The 17,359-nt window shown below is 35.2% G+C and overlaps 1 protein-coding gene across 1 annotated transcript in view; it reads right to left on the reverse strand.

Moving 5' to 3' along the window:
• Window positions 1–65: 65 nt before the first annotated feature.
• GIMD1 (GIMAP family P-loop NTPase domain containing 1) overlaps window positions 66–17,359 on the reverse strand; it is a 35,486-nt gene continuing 18,192 nt past the window's right edge. Inside the window, exon 2 of the mRNA XM_082463022.1 lies at window positions 66–9,985. Coding sequence (XP_082319148.1) covers window positions 9,725–9,985 — 261 coding nt within the window. The 3' untranslated portion in view covers window positions 66–9,724. The remainder of the gene's footprint in view (window positions 9,986–17,359) is intronic.

The following is a 17,359-nucleotide window of genomic DNA, read 5'->3' on the forward strand; positions in this document are numbered from 1 at the left end:
CAATTAATTAGAGAAACACTACATTTTTACCGATGGTTTTTGATCCTTTATGATACAGGGAGGAATTTGCCTGTGTTTCATGATGATTTATGTTTTAGTGAGGATGTTGGCTAGCACATTGCTTTTTCTTTATACATTTAGGTAACTTGAACTAGATTAACATTTAGTTTCTTATTTGTAGGCACATGTTGCATGCAATTTGAAGCCCTTGTATTTTTAGTATCTGTATTATAAACGCCCTCTCCTCTTTAAAAAGAAAAGTTAGAATTTTTGTCAGGCTTATTAACTAGTCTATATTGTAATGGTATTGAAAATGACCAACTGTTGATTCTAGAGAGCCGAACAACATGAACGCTAGGAGACATGGCATTTGAACATATTGCTGTTGCTTACCAAAGTAACCCAGACTTATATACTTAAGGTGACTTTTTTAAAAGACTGAAACTTCCAACTGTGTAGTGAACTTATTCTTTCCATTTAACAAAATAATTAGTAATAAATTTTGACTAATTCTAAAGAATAAACACATTGCAAAGTGTTGCCAATGTAGTTCCCAATAAATTGACTGTAAACACGGTCCACTTTTTTATTCTAGGTGACTTCAAAGATTCTTTGGATACCTAATAAAAGATTATAGCTTTTATCTTTAGAAGAGCATTTAAGGTTGATATCTTTTATTTTTTCATGTACCATCATACTGTCAATATATAAAAGGAATTGTAGCCAGAAATTTAACATACATATGTATAAAGTTGTCAAATGTGTATTTTCACTCATCTTACAGATATTGTAGGAACAGTGAAAATTAACTTAGGCACTATGAGCTTCAAGTTCACCAGCCTTGAGATGACGACTGAGATACCAAAAAAGAAATGCATCTATGGAGGTAGGAATATCTATTCTAAAAGAAAAATGACACATACCAATATTCTAGCACTGTTGCTGTTTATAGCCTACAATAAGAAGGAGAGGCAAAACAAAAACTTTTAAAACAACCCTACATGCTAAGTTATAAAAAGTATCATTTATTTAAGTCCGTGGAGTTCTCTGGTAGGCCAAGATGTGGTACCATCATAGAAATTTTATCTTCTTTATGAAAAACTGAATATTAACAGAGCATCATTAGCATCTATCTGTTGATAACTAAATACAAATGACTTTCCAAAGTTTTGTACTTGAGATATGTTATTCTTCCGGGAATAAAGACTTTGTGAGTCTGTATTTTCTGATTTTTCCCAATTATATTACATTTCTATAAATAATTCTAATATAATTTAAAGAATGTTTCAACTGTTTAGATAGTTGAACTATTTATTCCCAATTTTTCAAGTTACATAAAAGCATTACTCAATCAAGTTATCCACTTAGCTCCATTCAGTTGTTATTTTTACAGAAAACTTAATTCTGTTTTATTTGTATTGCTGGGATGAGAGAACTCTTACAGAATCAACAAAAAATGATGACATTGTTAGTGAACTGGACATAATCCTTCTGGCTTCTGACTGGTATTCAGCCCGTTAAGAATTTCAACAGTAGGAGATGGTGTTAGGTCACAGACTAAACAGCTAGTGCCTCTTGACATCTATTTATGTATTGCAAAGTAAACCAGAAAAAAAAGCTGACCTTCCCCCAAGATAATTTCTCGTGCAGTGTTGACCCACTATCTTATAGTGACTATTGACAGTACTAACTTTTCTTATATATAGAAATTCCATGTGTATTATTCTTATGAGATGAATCATTTTCAGGACATGTTAATTTTTTATATAATTGGCAATTTTTTCTGCCTTCTATGAAGAACATTAAGTATTCTATGAGTACAAGAATATTAAGTGCCCACCAAACAGATAATTTGTTGTTGCTTTTTTAAAAATATGTAAATTCTCATTTACACTATTTACAAAATATTCAGAGTAACTCACTGAAGTTTAATAAGCACATCAGCAAGACGGAGGGTGTGTATAGGGCCTCAGAGAATGTTAGTTTAATGAGGTTCCAAAATCTGGGTCTTTGCAGGTCCAAAAACCTGCATTTGTGCATGACTGTTATAGATGCTAAGTAGTCTGTAGAGCTTAGTAGTATTGGTTTTGAATCCAGATTACCTAGTTTTGATTCCATCTATACAACTTAAATGCCTGTGTGATCTTGGGCAACTGTTTAGCCTCCATATACCTTACTTTCCTCACCTGTAAGATGGGTATAATAATAGTACTTACCTCATTGAGTTGTGAGGGTATATATTATGTTACACATAATAGAGGTATATAATGTTAATATCAGTTTATGATAAGAATGTTCCTTTCCTGAAACTAGTGTTCCTGTCTCTCTGTCCCCTTTCGTGGTATCACATTTCCTGAGAAGTGAATTTTTGTTCAGAAGATTACTTGGTGTATATGAAATGAACAGAGTTTCTTAAGGAATATTTCATACAGGCCCTGTCTTTCAACAGACCTGATTGTTCCGCTATACCAGATGTAGTATCTCTCCCCTCGCTAGAGATGTTTTTTACTGAAACTTTCTCTTCCCGCCCTGCACTCCCACTGAAATCCATGTTTTAGGTATTTAGACGCTGGTCAGCCCTGTTCATTGATGCCCTTTCACTGGTTTAATATTATTGATAAAGTTTCAAATAGTTTTGCAATTTTCTTAGACTAGAAAGACAATACTTCTAACTATTGTGTGTTAATGTAACAAATAAAAGCAATTGTATTTTTAAGTTCTTGGCGGGTGGAGGATCACCTCACTATCGCTTATGAGAAGGACATTAAAGGGGCATGAGTATACTTAATTTTCTAGGGAAATTATATGTTGTACCTTTAAAAATGTAAAAATATCAAAGTGTGCAGTGTTAGCTGTGTACTTTGGCTACATAAATTGTGACACAGTCCTGGTTCTAAGTGCTGTGCAATGGTGTGTAGACTAAAACTTTATTGCCAAGATACAAAATAAAAACTAGTGAAGCAAATTAATGTAACACACCTACAAATAACATTGCAAATTGCTGTCTTGTGGAGAGAGCTTTGCCTTCCAAGTGAGGGGGATATATTAATAATATCTGTCTAATGTCATGGATTTTACTGTAGAATTATTAGTAAGATATTTAATGCTTTATAGCTAGCTAAGTAGTTTCAACACATCTTTTCAATTTAACTCCCTAGAGGTAAGCCAGCTATTTTACCCCAAAGAATCAACAGAAAATTTACATAAATGCTGGTGCTAAGGTATAACTAGCCGAAACCTAGATTTTACTAATATTCTGCTTTTCTCCATTATAATATGCTTTCTTTCTCAAATAGTTATGTGGTTTCTTATATTTGAATGAGAAGTTTAACTTCTCTTTTGTCTAAACTGTAGGGAAAGATAATAATAAGTTTTAAAAAACCCTAAATTTCATTAGTTCATGTAAGGAGATTAAGGCAGCTCCTTTATTGGAGTACTTAAGCGATTTTAAAGGGAGAGAAGAGGTCATTAAACACTCCTTTGGAGTGGTTACAAAGAGAATTTATCAAGTTTTTTCTTTTTGCTGAGGAAATTCTTAGGAAGAATCACTTAGCAAAACTAGGCTGCCGCTGCTGGCAGCTGTTGGCTTTCTAAAGAACCGTGTATGTGCCTTGATTCTTTGAGTACACTCTTGTCGAGGGCACTGATCCTGTAATGACAGTCTATCCCAGAAGTCTACTTAAGAAGGATGTCACTAAGTTCTAGATAGATAGATAGATAGATAGAAAAAGTATGTGTTTAAACCAGGAACACCTCTATAGTTGTACATATCTGCAGTGCTTTTTGGGTGATAACCCAAAGTTTTACAATAATAATGAAAACAAAGATAGTTGCTAATGGCTAATATGCCTCTATGCAAAACTGGATCTTCTTCAGACACCAACTTTTTGGAATGGAAAAGAATTAGTAATTTATATATACATTGTTGCTTATCGTACTTCTTATAGTTACGGTTCTAACTTTGGATGAGTTTTGGCAGAGATAATTCATAGGAGTATAACTGTAAAAAAAATTAGAGAAAGGACCCAGAACAATGAAATAATTGTTAGTTTGAAAGTGAGCCATCTGGAATTTCAGAGTATGAATTAATTATTGTACATTATATTTTTTCACCCTTATGTATTCCCTTGTTCGGTTTTTTCCCTTCCCCTTCGTTACTCCCACCCCCTTCCTAACATACCCTATTCCCAGTTCTCTGGCTTTTTGAGTAAAATATGCGTGTAAGTGTTATTTTATGTCTTCATCAACATCATTTCCTATCTGGCAGGCTATTGTCCTTAGCAACAGCAGCAGAAACAAACCTGGGGCTCGATAATTGCAAGAAAAAAGAATAATCCTTTTAAATGAAAAGGCTAACTACTCTTCTTGACTATCCTATTGCTACATAATGCATATAGAATTGTTCAAATAGCAGTTATTAATGTCTGCTCATTTCTTCAGTGGCATTCACGTGATGAGCCTTCACATCAAGGCTGCTCTGACAAAGTTTTACGTTTGTTTTTGTAAATGGCCTCGTTAGAATATCATACATCCCAGTAGAGAAATGTTCTCAATATATGCATCCACTTAACTTTTCAGACCTAAGATATTTGGCTGATACTTGTTAATTTAAAACCCCACTCAGCTTTTCACAACTGGGGAATTTGGAAAGAACAGTGCAGGAGTCATCCAAAATCAACACCACAATTTGATTTCTCTTTGAAAAAGATTAATGAAAAATGCAAATAGAAAGTCACTTTTAATAAGTTTAGCAAAAGAGAATGATTTTGGTAGAAATAACTTTTTCTGTAGCTTTCAGTATTCATGTGAAAGGATAACATTTTCTCTTAAAGCATATGAATTGGCAATAAAAACTTCTGATGCTTGTGAAAAGAAACTTATTTTTTAAATAAAGTTTGAGTGAGAATATGGGAAATAGCAATGCCACTTAAAAATAGCCTTTTGTAAAAGAATTGTGATATGCTTGAAAATCAATAGAAGAGAAAACCTAAGCAAATTCTTATTTAAAAAGGCAGAGTGTAGATAAACATAACTACAAAAAGAAAGCCTGAAATTGCTGATTGAGGTAATGTTATCTAGATGAACCAACCTAGTAAGGGTCAGAACTAGTTAGTATTAGAGATGAATTACTAATTTCCCAAGATAGTATGTACTAATGAGGATCCAACCCCAGCTGCACAAAAGTATCATGTATACTATCTTCCAATCATCTAAAATGTTCAAAGCGTTTTCAAATACAAAGTTTAGTAGAGATTTTTGTCTTCCAGGTGAGAAGGGCACCTGGAGGGATGTGAGGAAAGAGTGCAAATTAATAGAGTCTAATAGGAAGGGTGGCAGGATGCCAAAGATGAACTTTCTGGACATCATTTATTTTACCTACAGCTAATTCTGATCACATGGTTGTTTTGTTGCAAGTTGTAATTATCTCTAGTAATGGTGAATTTATTCAATTTGATATACATGTGATGTCATCCAGAAAAAGCCGAACAACCAGCTTCAGGTAGATGTTCACTTCAGTGCCTTGCTGTTCTTATGGTTTAACTACCCCATTACCAACTAACAAATTATTTCCCTAAATCCACTATGCTGATTATTATGAGGAGCTAGAATTGCTATTGCATAGTGGTTCATGGAAAACCACGTCTGGAATTAATGCCTCTGGGGTACTACACTAGAATGCAGAGTGTATTAGGAAAATGCACTAACTAGAAAGATGGGGGAAGATAAGAGAAAAGAAAACAATGGTGAGGAATGGACTTTCTAATATTTGTGTATTAAGTAAAAGAGATAATGATAAACTACCAGGAATGCTCAATGTAAATGATAAGAAGGGACTTTTGAAACATAAGGGTCGATCTGTAAGGGGAAATAATTAACTCTCTTAGCAAAATCTAGTAATAAGGAGAAAGGAAAAACATTCCAAAGACTTCTTCCATAGGGAAGATGGGGTAAGGAGAAAAGGATAGGGAGGAAATGAAAGTGTTCTAAAGGTCTTATTTAAATAGTTGAGGGGATAATGCAGTGGGGAAAGAGTTCTTGGTTAGGGAAATAGTTCTACTTTGTTATCAAACAATGGTAGAGAAGTATGTACTTCATTCTGAATTCGGGGACAAAGAAATAATTCTTAATGGGTATTAATTAGAGTAGAATGTCCAAATTATCAAGAAGAAAAACTGAATAGCAACTTTATCAAATTGGCAAAACTAAGGAAAAGAAAAATGTTAGAAATACAGTAATATAAAAAATAATAAACATAAGATGGAGAAACATCCTGTATGCTTGCATGGGAGGATTTTAATATTACAAAATGTCCTTTGTCATAAATTCAAAAGAATTTTCTTTTGAAATTAGACAAAATTAGATCTGAAATAATGTATATAAATGAATGACTGGGAGTAGCCAGAAAATATGTTGAGAAAAGAAGACTAAGGGAAGCTTGCCATCCTACATATCAAGGAAGGATATAAAACCATCCAAATTAAATCATTATGGTATTAATAGTGATATAAATCAGATAGATAATGGAAAAGAATTAAGAATCCAGAATAGATCCAGAAATAAAGAAGATATATATTTATATACCTATCTACCTATCTCAGTAGGAAAGTTATTAATTATTTAATAAGTAGAGCAGATATAATTGGTTACCCATCTAAAAGGAAATGAAACTAAATCCCAGTTTTGTACATTGTACATAAAAATATATAACTGTAAGAAAAGTCACATTTATTTTGGCAAAAGTTACCATAACCAAAACTGAAGGACAAATAACAATTGAAAAAAATTTGCAATCTGAAAGGCAGAGGACTAATATTTGTAATGTATGTAGAGCTCTTCAGATTTAGCAAGCAGGAGGTGTTAAAGAAAAAATACTCAGTGACAGTTGTTAAAGATGATAAGGCAGACTTTATTCAGGACCATCAAGATAGGTAGAGGGACCGCTCAAATGGGAATTTACTGTGAGGGAGAAAGATGGGGCTCAACTCTGAATACAGCATGGGCAAGTGAGAATTTATAGCCAAGGAGCAGGGTGGGGATCATTGGATGGAAAATTACCAAGAGGGAACTACAAGGAAGGGTCAGAGGGAGTCTGGGTAAACCCGCCTAACAGGATCTTTGCTGGAGAGAGGCCAGGGTGGTTAGACAAGGAACCTGATCAGATATTGAAGGTAAAGGGTTCTGGTAAACTGACTTAGCAGGGTTCTTGCCAAAACTAAATTAAGCACACATGGGCCTAGGAGAAGGTTCAGGAGCCTGACTGAAGTTTTTGTCAAGCAAAGAAACTTTGTGTGAAGCGATCCAATAGTAAATGACAAAAAAAGGTAAATAATGTGAAGAGGCAGTTCATAGAAGAGTAAATCTAAATGACCAACATGCTTATAAAAATGCTCCAGTTAGGGAATAGTCTGGGAAATCCAAATTAAGGTAAACAGTAAGTAAGGTACAGTTTTACATTTAGCAAACTGGTGTTAGCAATAGGTGTGTAAGATGATAACACTGATGACAAGAATATAGGAAAAGTGTTCTCAAACATTGTTGAAAATTAAGTTTGTTGCAACACATATGAAAAATTGAGTAAGATATATTAAAATTAAAGTGTATATATACTTCAACCGAGAAATCCCACTCTTGGGAATATAACTTACAGAAAAGAAACAATATTATATTAAAAAATATGTACAAGAATAGTTGGCAGAAAACTGGAATGCATATCAATAGAGGAATAGTTACATAAATTGTTACTGAAAAAAGCAAAATATAAGATGACTAAAGAAAAGTCAAATATGTAATATCACATTCAGAGATTTATGTAAAATATATATATATACAAATTTAAAAATAAATAATTCAGGGAAAAACATCACAGAAGTCTTCCTTTTTGAAACTAGAAGCACCTTTGCTCTGTTAATCATTAACACTAGGCCAGCCTCAGAGATCTTGACTCCTTAATGATTCTGCGCAACATATCTTTCCTTTAGCTAACTAGTATTTGTGTTCTGTAAAGAGTTAGCTGACATCACATGAATGAAGAGCTCAGAACATGAATTTTCCACTATTCACTAGTCACTGCAGTTTCAACTTCTCAACTTCAACTTTCTGTCACCAAGCCACTAACCCCTGGGGAAGGGTCAGTTTTTACTTAACTTCCAAAACTCAGCCCAATTGTTGAGGCTCCCACTTTACAATCCTGGACGCACAATGATAGACGGGGACCATACAGAGAAATAGATACGTTGTTTCAGGTTGGAATTTGTATTATGCTTTCCCTTAGAAATACTTTATAAATTTGTGCTAGAAGTTCAGGTAATATTAAACATTAAGTACGCTTTTGAGGATTAGTCTGGGAGAACAACCGCGAGCTGTAATCCTGTTTTTAATGGAAAATAAAGTATAATGCACACTAAAAAAGCAATTTACAAATTAACTTTATGAAAATAAGCTGTTTGTAAATTGGGGACTACCTTAGGAAAGAATCTTATAAATGATAATGCTCATGTGCAGATGTTAAACCTGAGGGTGATCTGATACTGACTTGTTGATGGACTTGGCTGTTAGGATTGACTAGAATTATTTTCCTTCGATCCTCACTGCTGCCTTTGAGTTTATCCTGGATCTCTCTACTAATCCAAATTGACCGACCTTCCAAGGTAGACTGGAAGCCTCTTTTTCAGTCAAAGCTTTATTCATATTTGGTTATTACAATTGTTAACAGTTATTTCTGCTGCAGGGTTCGGCTCTGAGCTTTTACCTGTATTTCCAAGCCTTAATAGGAACCAGGGGTTATATGAAAGTGGAAGAGGAAGTTAACATTTACTGAGCGTCTAACATGTGCTAAGTTGTTTCATCATTACAGTAAATATTAAGTAGGTATCTCACATGAGGAACAGGCCTTCACAAGTTTAATTTTTTAGGATCAAGTAAGCCGTGGAGCAAGTTTTGAAAATATGGATAATAATTTATTCATTTTTAACTTTTATTTAAGTATAACATCTATAGTAAACAGTTCGTAAGTCAGAAGTGTCTATTGTCGAATTTTCCCAATGGGAACACACTTTGTGAAACCAACTTCCAGATCATTAGAAATAGAACATTACTGGAATCTGAGAAGCCACCCCAGTGTGTGCTTTCACTCACTATCCCCCCCACTCCACCAAGGGTAACTTGACTTCCAACACTTCTCACGTCAAAATAGTTAAAATTACATTAGTTTTGACTGTTTTTGAAATTTATACAAATGAAATCATAGAGTATGTATTCTTTTATGTCTGGCTTCTTTCTTTCAACATTATGTTTGGGTAATTCATCCATCTTGTTACATGCAGTTGTAGTTTGCTCATTCTCATTACTGTATAATAGTTCATTGTTTAAATATACCACAATTTGCTTATCCGTTTTACTCTTAGTAGACATTTGGATAATTTCCAGTTTTTAGCTATTATGAATAGTACTGCTATGAACATTCTTGTACATACGTGTCTTTTAGTGCACAAATGTATACATTTCTGTTGGATATATACTTCAGAGTGTAATTATTGTGTCATAGGATTTGCCTTAGAAATCTTATTTTTAATTGCCAAACAGTTTTCCAAAGTGGTTATACCAATGTACACTCTCGCTGGCAGCACCTGGAAATTCTCATGGTCCACATTCATGCTAACAAAGGCACTTTTGAAACCAGGTTGCTGGCTCTAAAACCCAAAACCCTTTTCCTTTCACCTAAATCTCATTTAAAGGTAAGAACTTGGTAACAATTTTCTTTTATAAATTCTATGATCCTTTCTAAGATTTTTAGTCTTTGTTCATTAAGCGAGTTTCCTTTTTTATACTGGAAAATATATCTGCGCTGAATAGAATTTAGTAGGGTTAGCAGTGTATCAGAGGCCTCATGTAAGTATTCATCTTCATTGAGCCCAGCCTCTTCGATTTTTTCTGCATGGGTGAAAAGAATGGCAGTGTAATTCTTCCAAGCATGTCCCAGAAGTTCCTGAAAGAGAGAAGTTAAATGGCTATTAGCCTTGGACTATATTTCTCAAAGAAGAGCTGAGGAGTTACTATGGTTTAACACAGTCAGTAGATCTGTACCTCATTATGTTTCTAAAAGCTGAAATATATAATGGAAGTGAAGATGGGGTCAAGTAATATAAGCAAATGGACAGAGATGAGTGGGCTTTCTTTAAGAAAAGGCTTTAGTTCTCCATTTTATTTTGTTGTTATAACTTATGTATATACAACCTCAAAACTGCATATTATCAATGCTGCATATGATTTAATTACGTTTGCAACATTCAGCAGTCATTTATACTTGCCTGTCAACCTGAATCTTTTAGAACCACTGAATTCCTTTGTCAGAGCACCTTGCCCAAGGGAATTGTCATATCTTTCTGTAGGAATGTTGCGTTATCATCGCTGAAAGCATTTTCTAAGGCTTTATAATTACATAATCTGGTTACAATCTATCAATTAATCAGATGACATGTAATGGAAATGCTAAGATCAAAATACATTTGGTAATTTGGAACAACTACAAAATATTACTGTGACTCGCATCCTCTTCACATAACTGGAATCAAACCCAATTTATCGGTTGACTTCCTCTAATGTGGGTGAAAAACACTGCAGACTGGTATTCCTTTGTTTAGTAATATGTAGAAGTTGGTTATGTAATAAATTCTTGTCTGATTAGTGAAAATGAGCTGATATAAAGCAGAAGTAATAGCACATGGCAGATTGTTCATGCAATATGAAAGGCATATAGAAATAACCATTTAACTTTTTTGAATGTTTCCAAAGTTATATGAAATCATGACAATGTGACAGTAAAATTCCTTCCATTTCAAACACTCCCATAACAAAAATATTTCCAAAGCTGCTACCAGTTTATAATAGCAAGAGAAGTATTAAATGCTAAGGAATAAACATAAGAAGAAATATCCAACGTATAATAATTAAAAGAAAAAAAGACGGGAGAACAACTAATATTTAGTGCCGGATATTATGCTAAGCGCTTTACATACTTTATCTCTTTCGAAGCTCAACATGGTGATTTGTGGGAGATACCATTATGATATGGAGAAACTGATGTATAAAGAGGTTGAGTACAAACAGAGGCATTAGCACAAACTCTAGTTTATAAAAATCTTGAAAAAATTGGATGGCAGTTTGGGAAACTGTTTTGAATGAATATAGGATTCATATTTATAATATTGAACAACTGAAAAAAGATGAAAGGGAGAAGAGGGAAGGAGAGCGGGAAAGGAAAAAGGAAAGCAGGAAGAAAGAGGAAGGGAAGGAGGGAGGAAGGAAGAATCAGGACATGTAAATCTAATATGAAAATACAGGAACTGTGGGACAATAAATTAGAAACATCTCAAGACTGTGGTTACCAATTATAACTCCTAACACAGTCTGACTTTTATCAGAGCTATTCATTTTCACATTTATTTCTATAAGTTGGCCATGACCCCTTTGAAGGCAAAGTCTATGTCTTTCTTTATCAATCAAAGCCTCTAATACATTGTAAACTCTTAATAAATATGTTATATTAATTTGGAATTTAGACCCTCACCATCATCTCAAATAGAAGGTTTAGGGTTTTATTTATTAATTTTGAGTCCTCAATTTTGAAATTTAATTGTTGGGACACAAAATTGTACTTTCCTGTAAAACTTTTCTACTCTAGTTCATTATCACAAATTCGCCTGTAAACTGCACTTTCTATTTTGTATTCAGAGGGACTCTCTCAAGGTATAGGTCCAAAATTTTTCCTCATATCTGTTCGAAATGTGTCTGTTTATACCATAGAATAATTGTATATTTCTAGTTCTCCTGAAATGCCCTGCTTCAAGAAAATCCTCAGACATTTCCAGATCAGTTCATTAGGGAATAATTATTTAAACAGAAAGATTCTGAACTTTACAAAAGAATTTTTCAAAGTACTTTAATTGGCATATGCTTATGTGCCTTTAAAACGCAAATTAGCAAAACTTTAACCCAACCTTTAAAGAACATAGCTCTTTTATAAATCAAAGTATATGTGCAATGTCAACATCACATTTTAGCTAATAGTGACATAGCAAAATTACCAGACCTCTTCAGAGTTTGTCGTATATTCTATATACTCTAACACGTCTCTTGTGAGAGAGAAATCAGAGAATTGCAAAATAAATAAACCCTGTTGTAGGTTGAATTGTAACCCCTTTCTCCAAATCGATATGTTGAAGTCGTAACCTCCAGTACCTCAGAAGTGTCTTTATTTGGAAATAGGGTTATTGCAGATGCAATTAATTAAGATCATTAGGGTGGGACTCTAATCCAATATGTCCTTATAAAACAAATTTGGACAAAGACATGAATACAGAGAGAACACCAGGTGAGCATAAAGACAGCCATCCATAAGCCAAGGAGAGAATCCTTGGACAGATCCTTCACTCACAGCCCTCAGAAGGAACTAACCCTGCCAACACCTGTTTCAGACTTCCAGCGTCCAGAACTGAGAGACAATAAATTTCTGTTTCTTAAGCCAGCCAGTTAATTATACTTTTTATCACAGCCCCAGCAAATTAATCCAAATGGTTGAAAAATTAATGAAGTGCTAAATATATCAGATTTAGGTTCTGGGAATAGAGATTTCTGGGCCATTTACATCAGAATCACCTGGGATGCTTGCTAAAAATGCATCAAAATCTTTAGGGGTGGAGCTTGGGAATGTGAATTTTAAAAAGCACTCTAGGGGATTTATTCCTTCTGCAAATACTTATTGAGGGTCTACTTTGTTTTGGGGACAAGGAGTGGTACAAGACAGGTACATTTCCTGCTTATATCTAGTGGAGATTCTTGTTTACTAACTAAAGTTAGGTCTAAGGAAGAGGGACAGACAGGAAAAAAATACTTCCAGTTTGTTGTAATCGCAAGTGTTATGATAGAAAATATATTGGCACTATAGAGGCAAACATTTAGCCTAGTTTTGGATGGGAGAGGTGGAAATTGGGGGTAAAGGGAGGGGTCAGAAAAAGTTTCTGGCATGTGATGATGCCTCGAGCATAGGAATTAACAAAGGAGTTCTCAGGCAGTAAAGACATACCAAGTAAAGAAAGTGATTGAGCATTATTGGGAATTGTATAGTATTGGGATTTTATTTCTATACAACTATTGATCCTTCATCACTCTTGTCTCTAGAAGTTTCTCAAATTTAGAGCCAGACCTGGTATTCACTCAGCGCATTATTGATGCATTCATGTTGATTGTCAGGATATTGAAATGTTTAATACAAGTTAATAAATAGCCACGGTCCTTAACCCCTTGAGTGTTACCCCCAGACCTATTCCCTGGATATTGGTTGATGCAGGGGCTATATTTATTATTAAATATTTTTACAACATCACCATTATAAAAATTCATGCTAAATAAACTGTTTGGCTCAAGTGGTTCTCTCCTGGGTTATATATTATAACATAGAATTCTCTTGCTAGGTTAGTACTTATTGCATTAAAGGGTATAACATTCACAGTGTGTTTATAGTTCCTGACTTTCTGTATTGTAACATTAACATGTTGCCTGTTTGTCTCCACCAGACATCTTCTATACTTTAAACCATAATATCATTCGGGAAAAATGAGTTAAAGCGCCTAAGGATAATAGATTTGTAAGCTTGACACCACTTACAAGTCCATGTGTTCAGCCACTGCAAATTTTTTACCTGTTGATAATTATTTATGAAAGGATGCTCATGTCCTAAACTGTGAGAGAAATTGCACTTTTGAATTACTGCCAAAAATAGAAGAGAACGGTTGATTTAGCTTATATTCTTTAGATTGATTTTTGGCCAGCAAATTGTTGAATATTTGAAAGTAGTGTCACTTGGTGTATAGTCATCATGTTAGTGGCCAAACATTCTTTATGGATCCAGAGAAAGAATAATCACATTTGATTGATACCTCACATAAAAAATCCAAGAAAAAGATAAGTTAATGTAAGTTATCTGGTGTTAATAATTTAAATATAGTACTACGCTAGATGGAAATTTTACAATCAGTCATGAGTTGTTTGGTTTCAAAGTGCTAATGGGTATGAGTCCATCTAGTCCTTTTGGGACAACTAGTTAGGATATAAACTTTGTTTTCCAGGAATTACGTTCATTTTCCCAGGACCTCACCAGCCCTGCCCCACTTGTTTGTGGTTGATGAAATCATAGCATCTGGACATTTTAGGGGGAAACTTTAAAAAAAGCCAACTATTACATCAACTGAGAAAAACATTATCATGGATCAGGAGGACAGTAAGGTCCATTCTTTCTATTTTATGCTTTTCCCTTACTCTCCTCCCACTCGGAGCACCACATTCTCCTTCTTAGAGAGCCAAAGCTGAATGATACGCCTCCTTAGATCAGATTTAGAGAACAGTCCACCTTAGAGATCATCTGTCAAAATGGCCTTATTTTACAGATGAGGGTATTAAGGCCTTGTGATGTTAAATGGCTTGGCCAAAGCCACATAGCTGATTATTGGCAGACTTGGGCCTGTAACAGAGGTTCCTTGACTGGCAGGGGACCCCTGTCCTTCACACTAAATTGGGGCTTCTTTTTTTTTTTTTTAAATGTTTGTGGGTTGGCACTCCTGGGAGGGCTCCTCGAGGCCATATTTTTTATTTATTTATTTTTGGCTGTGTTGGGTCTTCGTTTCTGTGCGAGGGCTTTCTCTAGTTCGGGCAAGTGGGGGCCACTCTTCATCGCGGTGCGCGGGTCTCTCACTATCGCGGCCTCTCTTGTTGCGAAGCACAGGCTCCAGACGCGCAGGCTCAGTAGTTGTGGCTCACGGGCCTAGTTGCTCCGCGGCATGTGGGATCTTCCCAGACCAGGGCTCGAACCCGTGTCCCCTGCATTAGCAGGCAGATTCTCAACCACTGCGCCACCAGGGAAGCCCGGGGCTTCTTAGTTTAACATTACTAAGCCAGTGAACTTTTTTCCCAGATTTTTTTCTAAATTAATAAGGAAGTTCCTATAAATCAGGACTGTGTAAGTTTTATTTCACTCTTACTTTCTTCTGAAGCCTATCAAAATAATCCCAAAGAAGGCTACATATAATATGTCCCAATTTTAGGGTAAAACAAATACTAACAATAAAGTCACAGTGATCATAGCTAGCATTTATTATGCGCTTGCCATGTGCCAGTGTCTGAGTTAATTTACTATTATCTTAATATGACATTAATTCCAAAAGTAACCCGGTAAACTATTATCTTCCCCAATAAACTATTATCTTTCCCAATTTACCAATGAAAAGATTGAAGTTTGGAGAAGTTACTTGCCCAGGGTTACAAAGCGAGTAGCTAAGTAGGAACTTGAACACAGATATAACTTACTCCACCCATGCTCTTAACATCTATAATATGTTGCTTATATCTAGTAGTTCATTTGAATAAATACTCATCACAATCTAGGTAGTGCTGATGGCAATAAAAACAATAATAGTAATGGCAATTTTCTGCAAACCTACTATGAACCTGCTGTAATTCAGGCACAATGCCAAGCACATTACATTTATTAAATATAGCCCTCAGAACTCTTCAATTAGGTAAATTATCCCCATTTTATAAGTGAGGAACTGAAACCAGGAAAGTCTTAGTAACATTTATAGTCATATACCTAGAACTGTAACAGGCTTATATTTCAACTGAATTCTATAGAACACCTACGCCCATGATCTTTGTTTAGTATGTTCAGGCCTTACATTGGCCTTTCTGAACCTTTCCTGTGTACACCCATCTGTAACATCAGCAATTGAGTTGTTCATTCGAAATTAAAATACATGCTTGAAGCCTGAATATATACAGTGATAATATGTACATGATACCATGATCATGGAAAGAATTTAGTCAATTCCTGGATTCAATTCCTGGTGCAGTTTGGCTGTATGCTAGCACTTTCCCTAAGGTGACTTTATTATATATGCTCTGCTCTATTATTGGGGGATTTTTTAAAAAATTAAAATGATAGATAACATTCAGATGAATCATTCCCTTTATTTCCCAATTTTGGGGAGATGACTCACTGACATCTCCACCATTTTACTGTAAATTAGTGAAGGCCTAACATAAAGAAAAAGGGATGATTTGAGGAACTGTTTCAGTTGTCACAGTTGGCAGCTTATAACCCCTCTGTAAAATATTAGAGCACAAATTGAGAGATATTTAAAGAGACAACAGAGAGGTACAGGAAAGAAGAGGTCACTTCTCTGGCACTGGCCTTGCAGACTACTTCCATGGAAGGCATCAGTGCTCCCAGAAAGGGGGAAAGAAAAAGGGGAAGGCAGATGTTCTATTCCCCATTTTGCATGAGCCAGGAAGAAGGAGAAATCCAGAGTGTGTCTGAAACCAGAGGACCTTGGCAACTCCTTGCTCCTTCCTAACAGCTGTTGGTCCTGTTGAATATTCAGACATTCTGCAGCTGCTCCCAGTCTGTGAGCATATCCAGACGGTTGCCACTAGTATCTGAGGCACCTTCAGGAAGAAGGTCATAAACAGCCAGCCTGTGCTTAGGCAATCTTCAACCAAAGATCAAGGTGGTAAGCCCAGAATAGGACTGCAGTGCCTCTTAGGGGTCGAGGCCCCTCTGAGGATTACTAAATCTTGGCTGCTGAGTTCTCCCGGGAGACAGAAGTTATTTATTCTCGAAAAAACTATTCTGGATCTGAGTTTTTCCCTAGCCCATCTCCTCTGTGCCTTCAGCTCCTGAATTGGCCACTGACGTAAGGAAGGTAGCCATAAGAGGAGAAGGCTATATGCCAAATACCATTTAAAAGGATCAGAGACATGTATGAATCAAATTCACTTGCATAAAAAACAATTAGGGAATTACAATATTGTTCCATATCCTAAAACTGGAAAAATCTATTTTCAAAATGTATGTCTCTTAAAATATCCTGTCTGGACCAGCAGAAAGAAAAATCTGGAGACATATGGAGAGGGTCAGGTTAGTTTTTGAGAACTATTTATGCATTTACTGAATTTAGTGGGTTACATCCATCTATAGCTTAAGCTAAATGTCTATTTAATAGCAACTTTAAATGAATTTTTAAAACTGTTTAAAAGTTACACTGACTGTATGGCTGCAGGTCCCCCCTACCCCCTGCCCCACTTGATTTCTACCAGAAATATTGTTTGAAATGCAGGCTTTAATTGGTTGGGGGGTGGTTTATGGGCTTTCTTAGATTCCACATTGTTTCTTAATTGCAATCATCTTCTTTTCTCCTTCTTTGCTTTTGTACAGAATGTCCTTGATTTTTCAGGAGTTAGATGATGAGGATTATTTTTATACTCTTGTCACCCTAATTTTTTCCGCTAGTTTCTTGTGATTACACATATG

The sequence above is a fragment of the Balaenoptera physalus genome, assembly GCF_965194825.1.
Source record: "Balaenoptera physalus genome assembly, chromosome: 5".
NCBI classification, from domain to species: domain Eukaryota; kingdom Metazoa; phylum Chordata; class Mammalia; order Artiodactyla; family Balaenopteridae; genus Balaenoptera; species Balaenoptera physalus.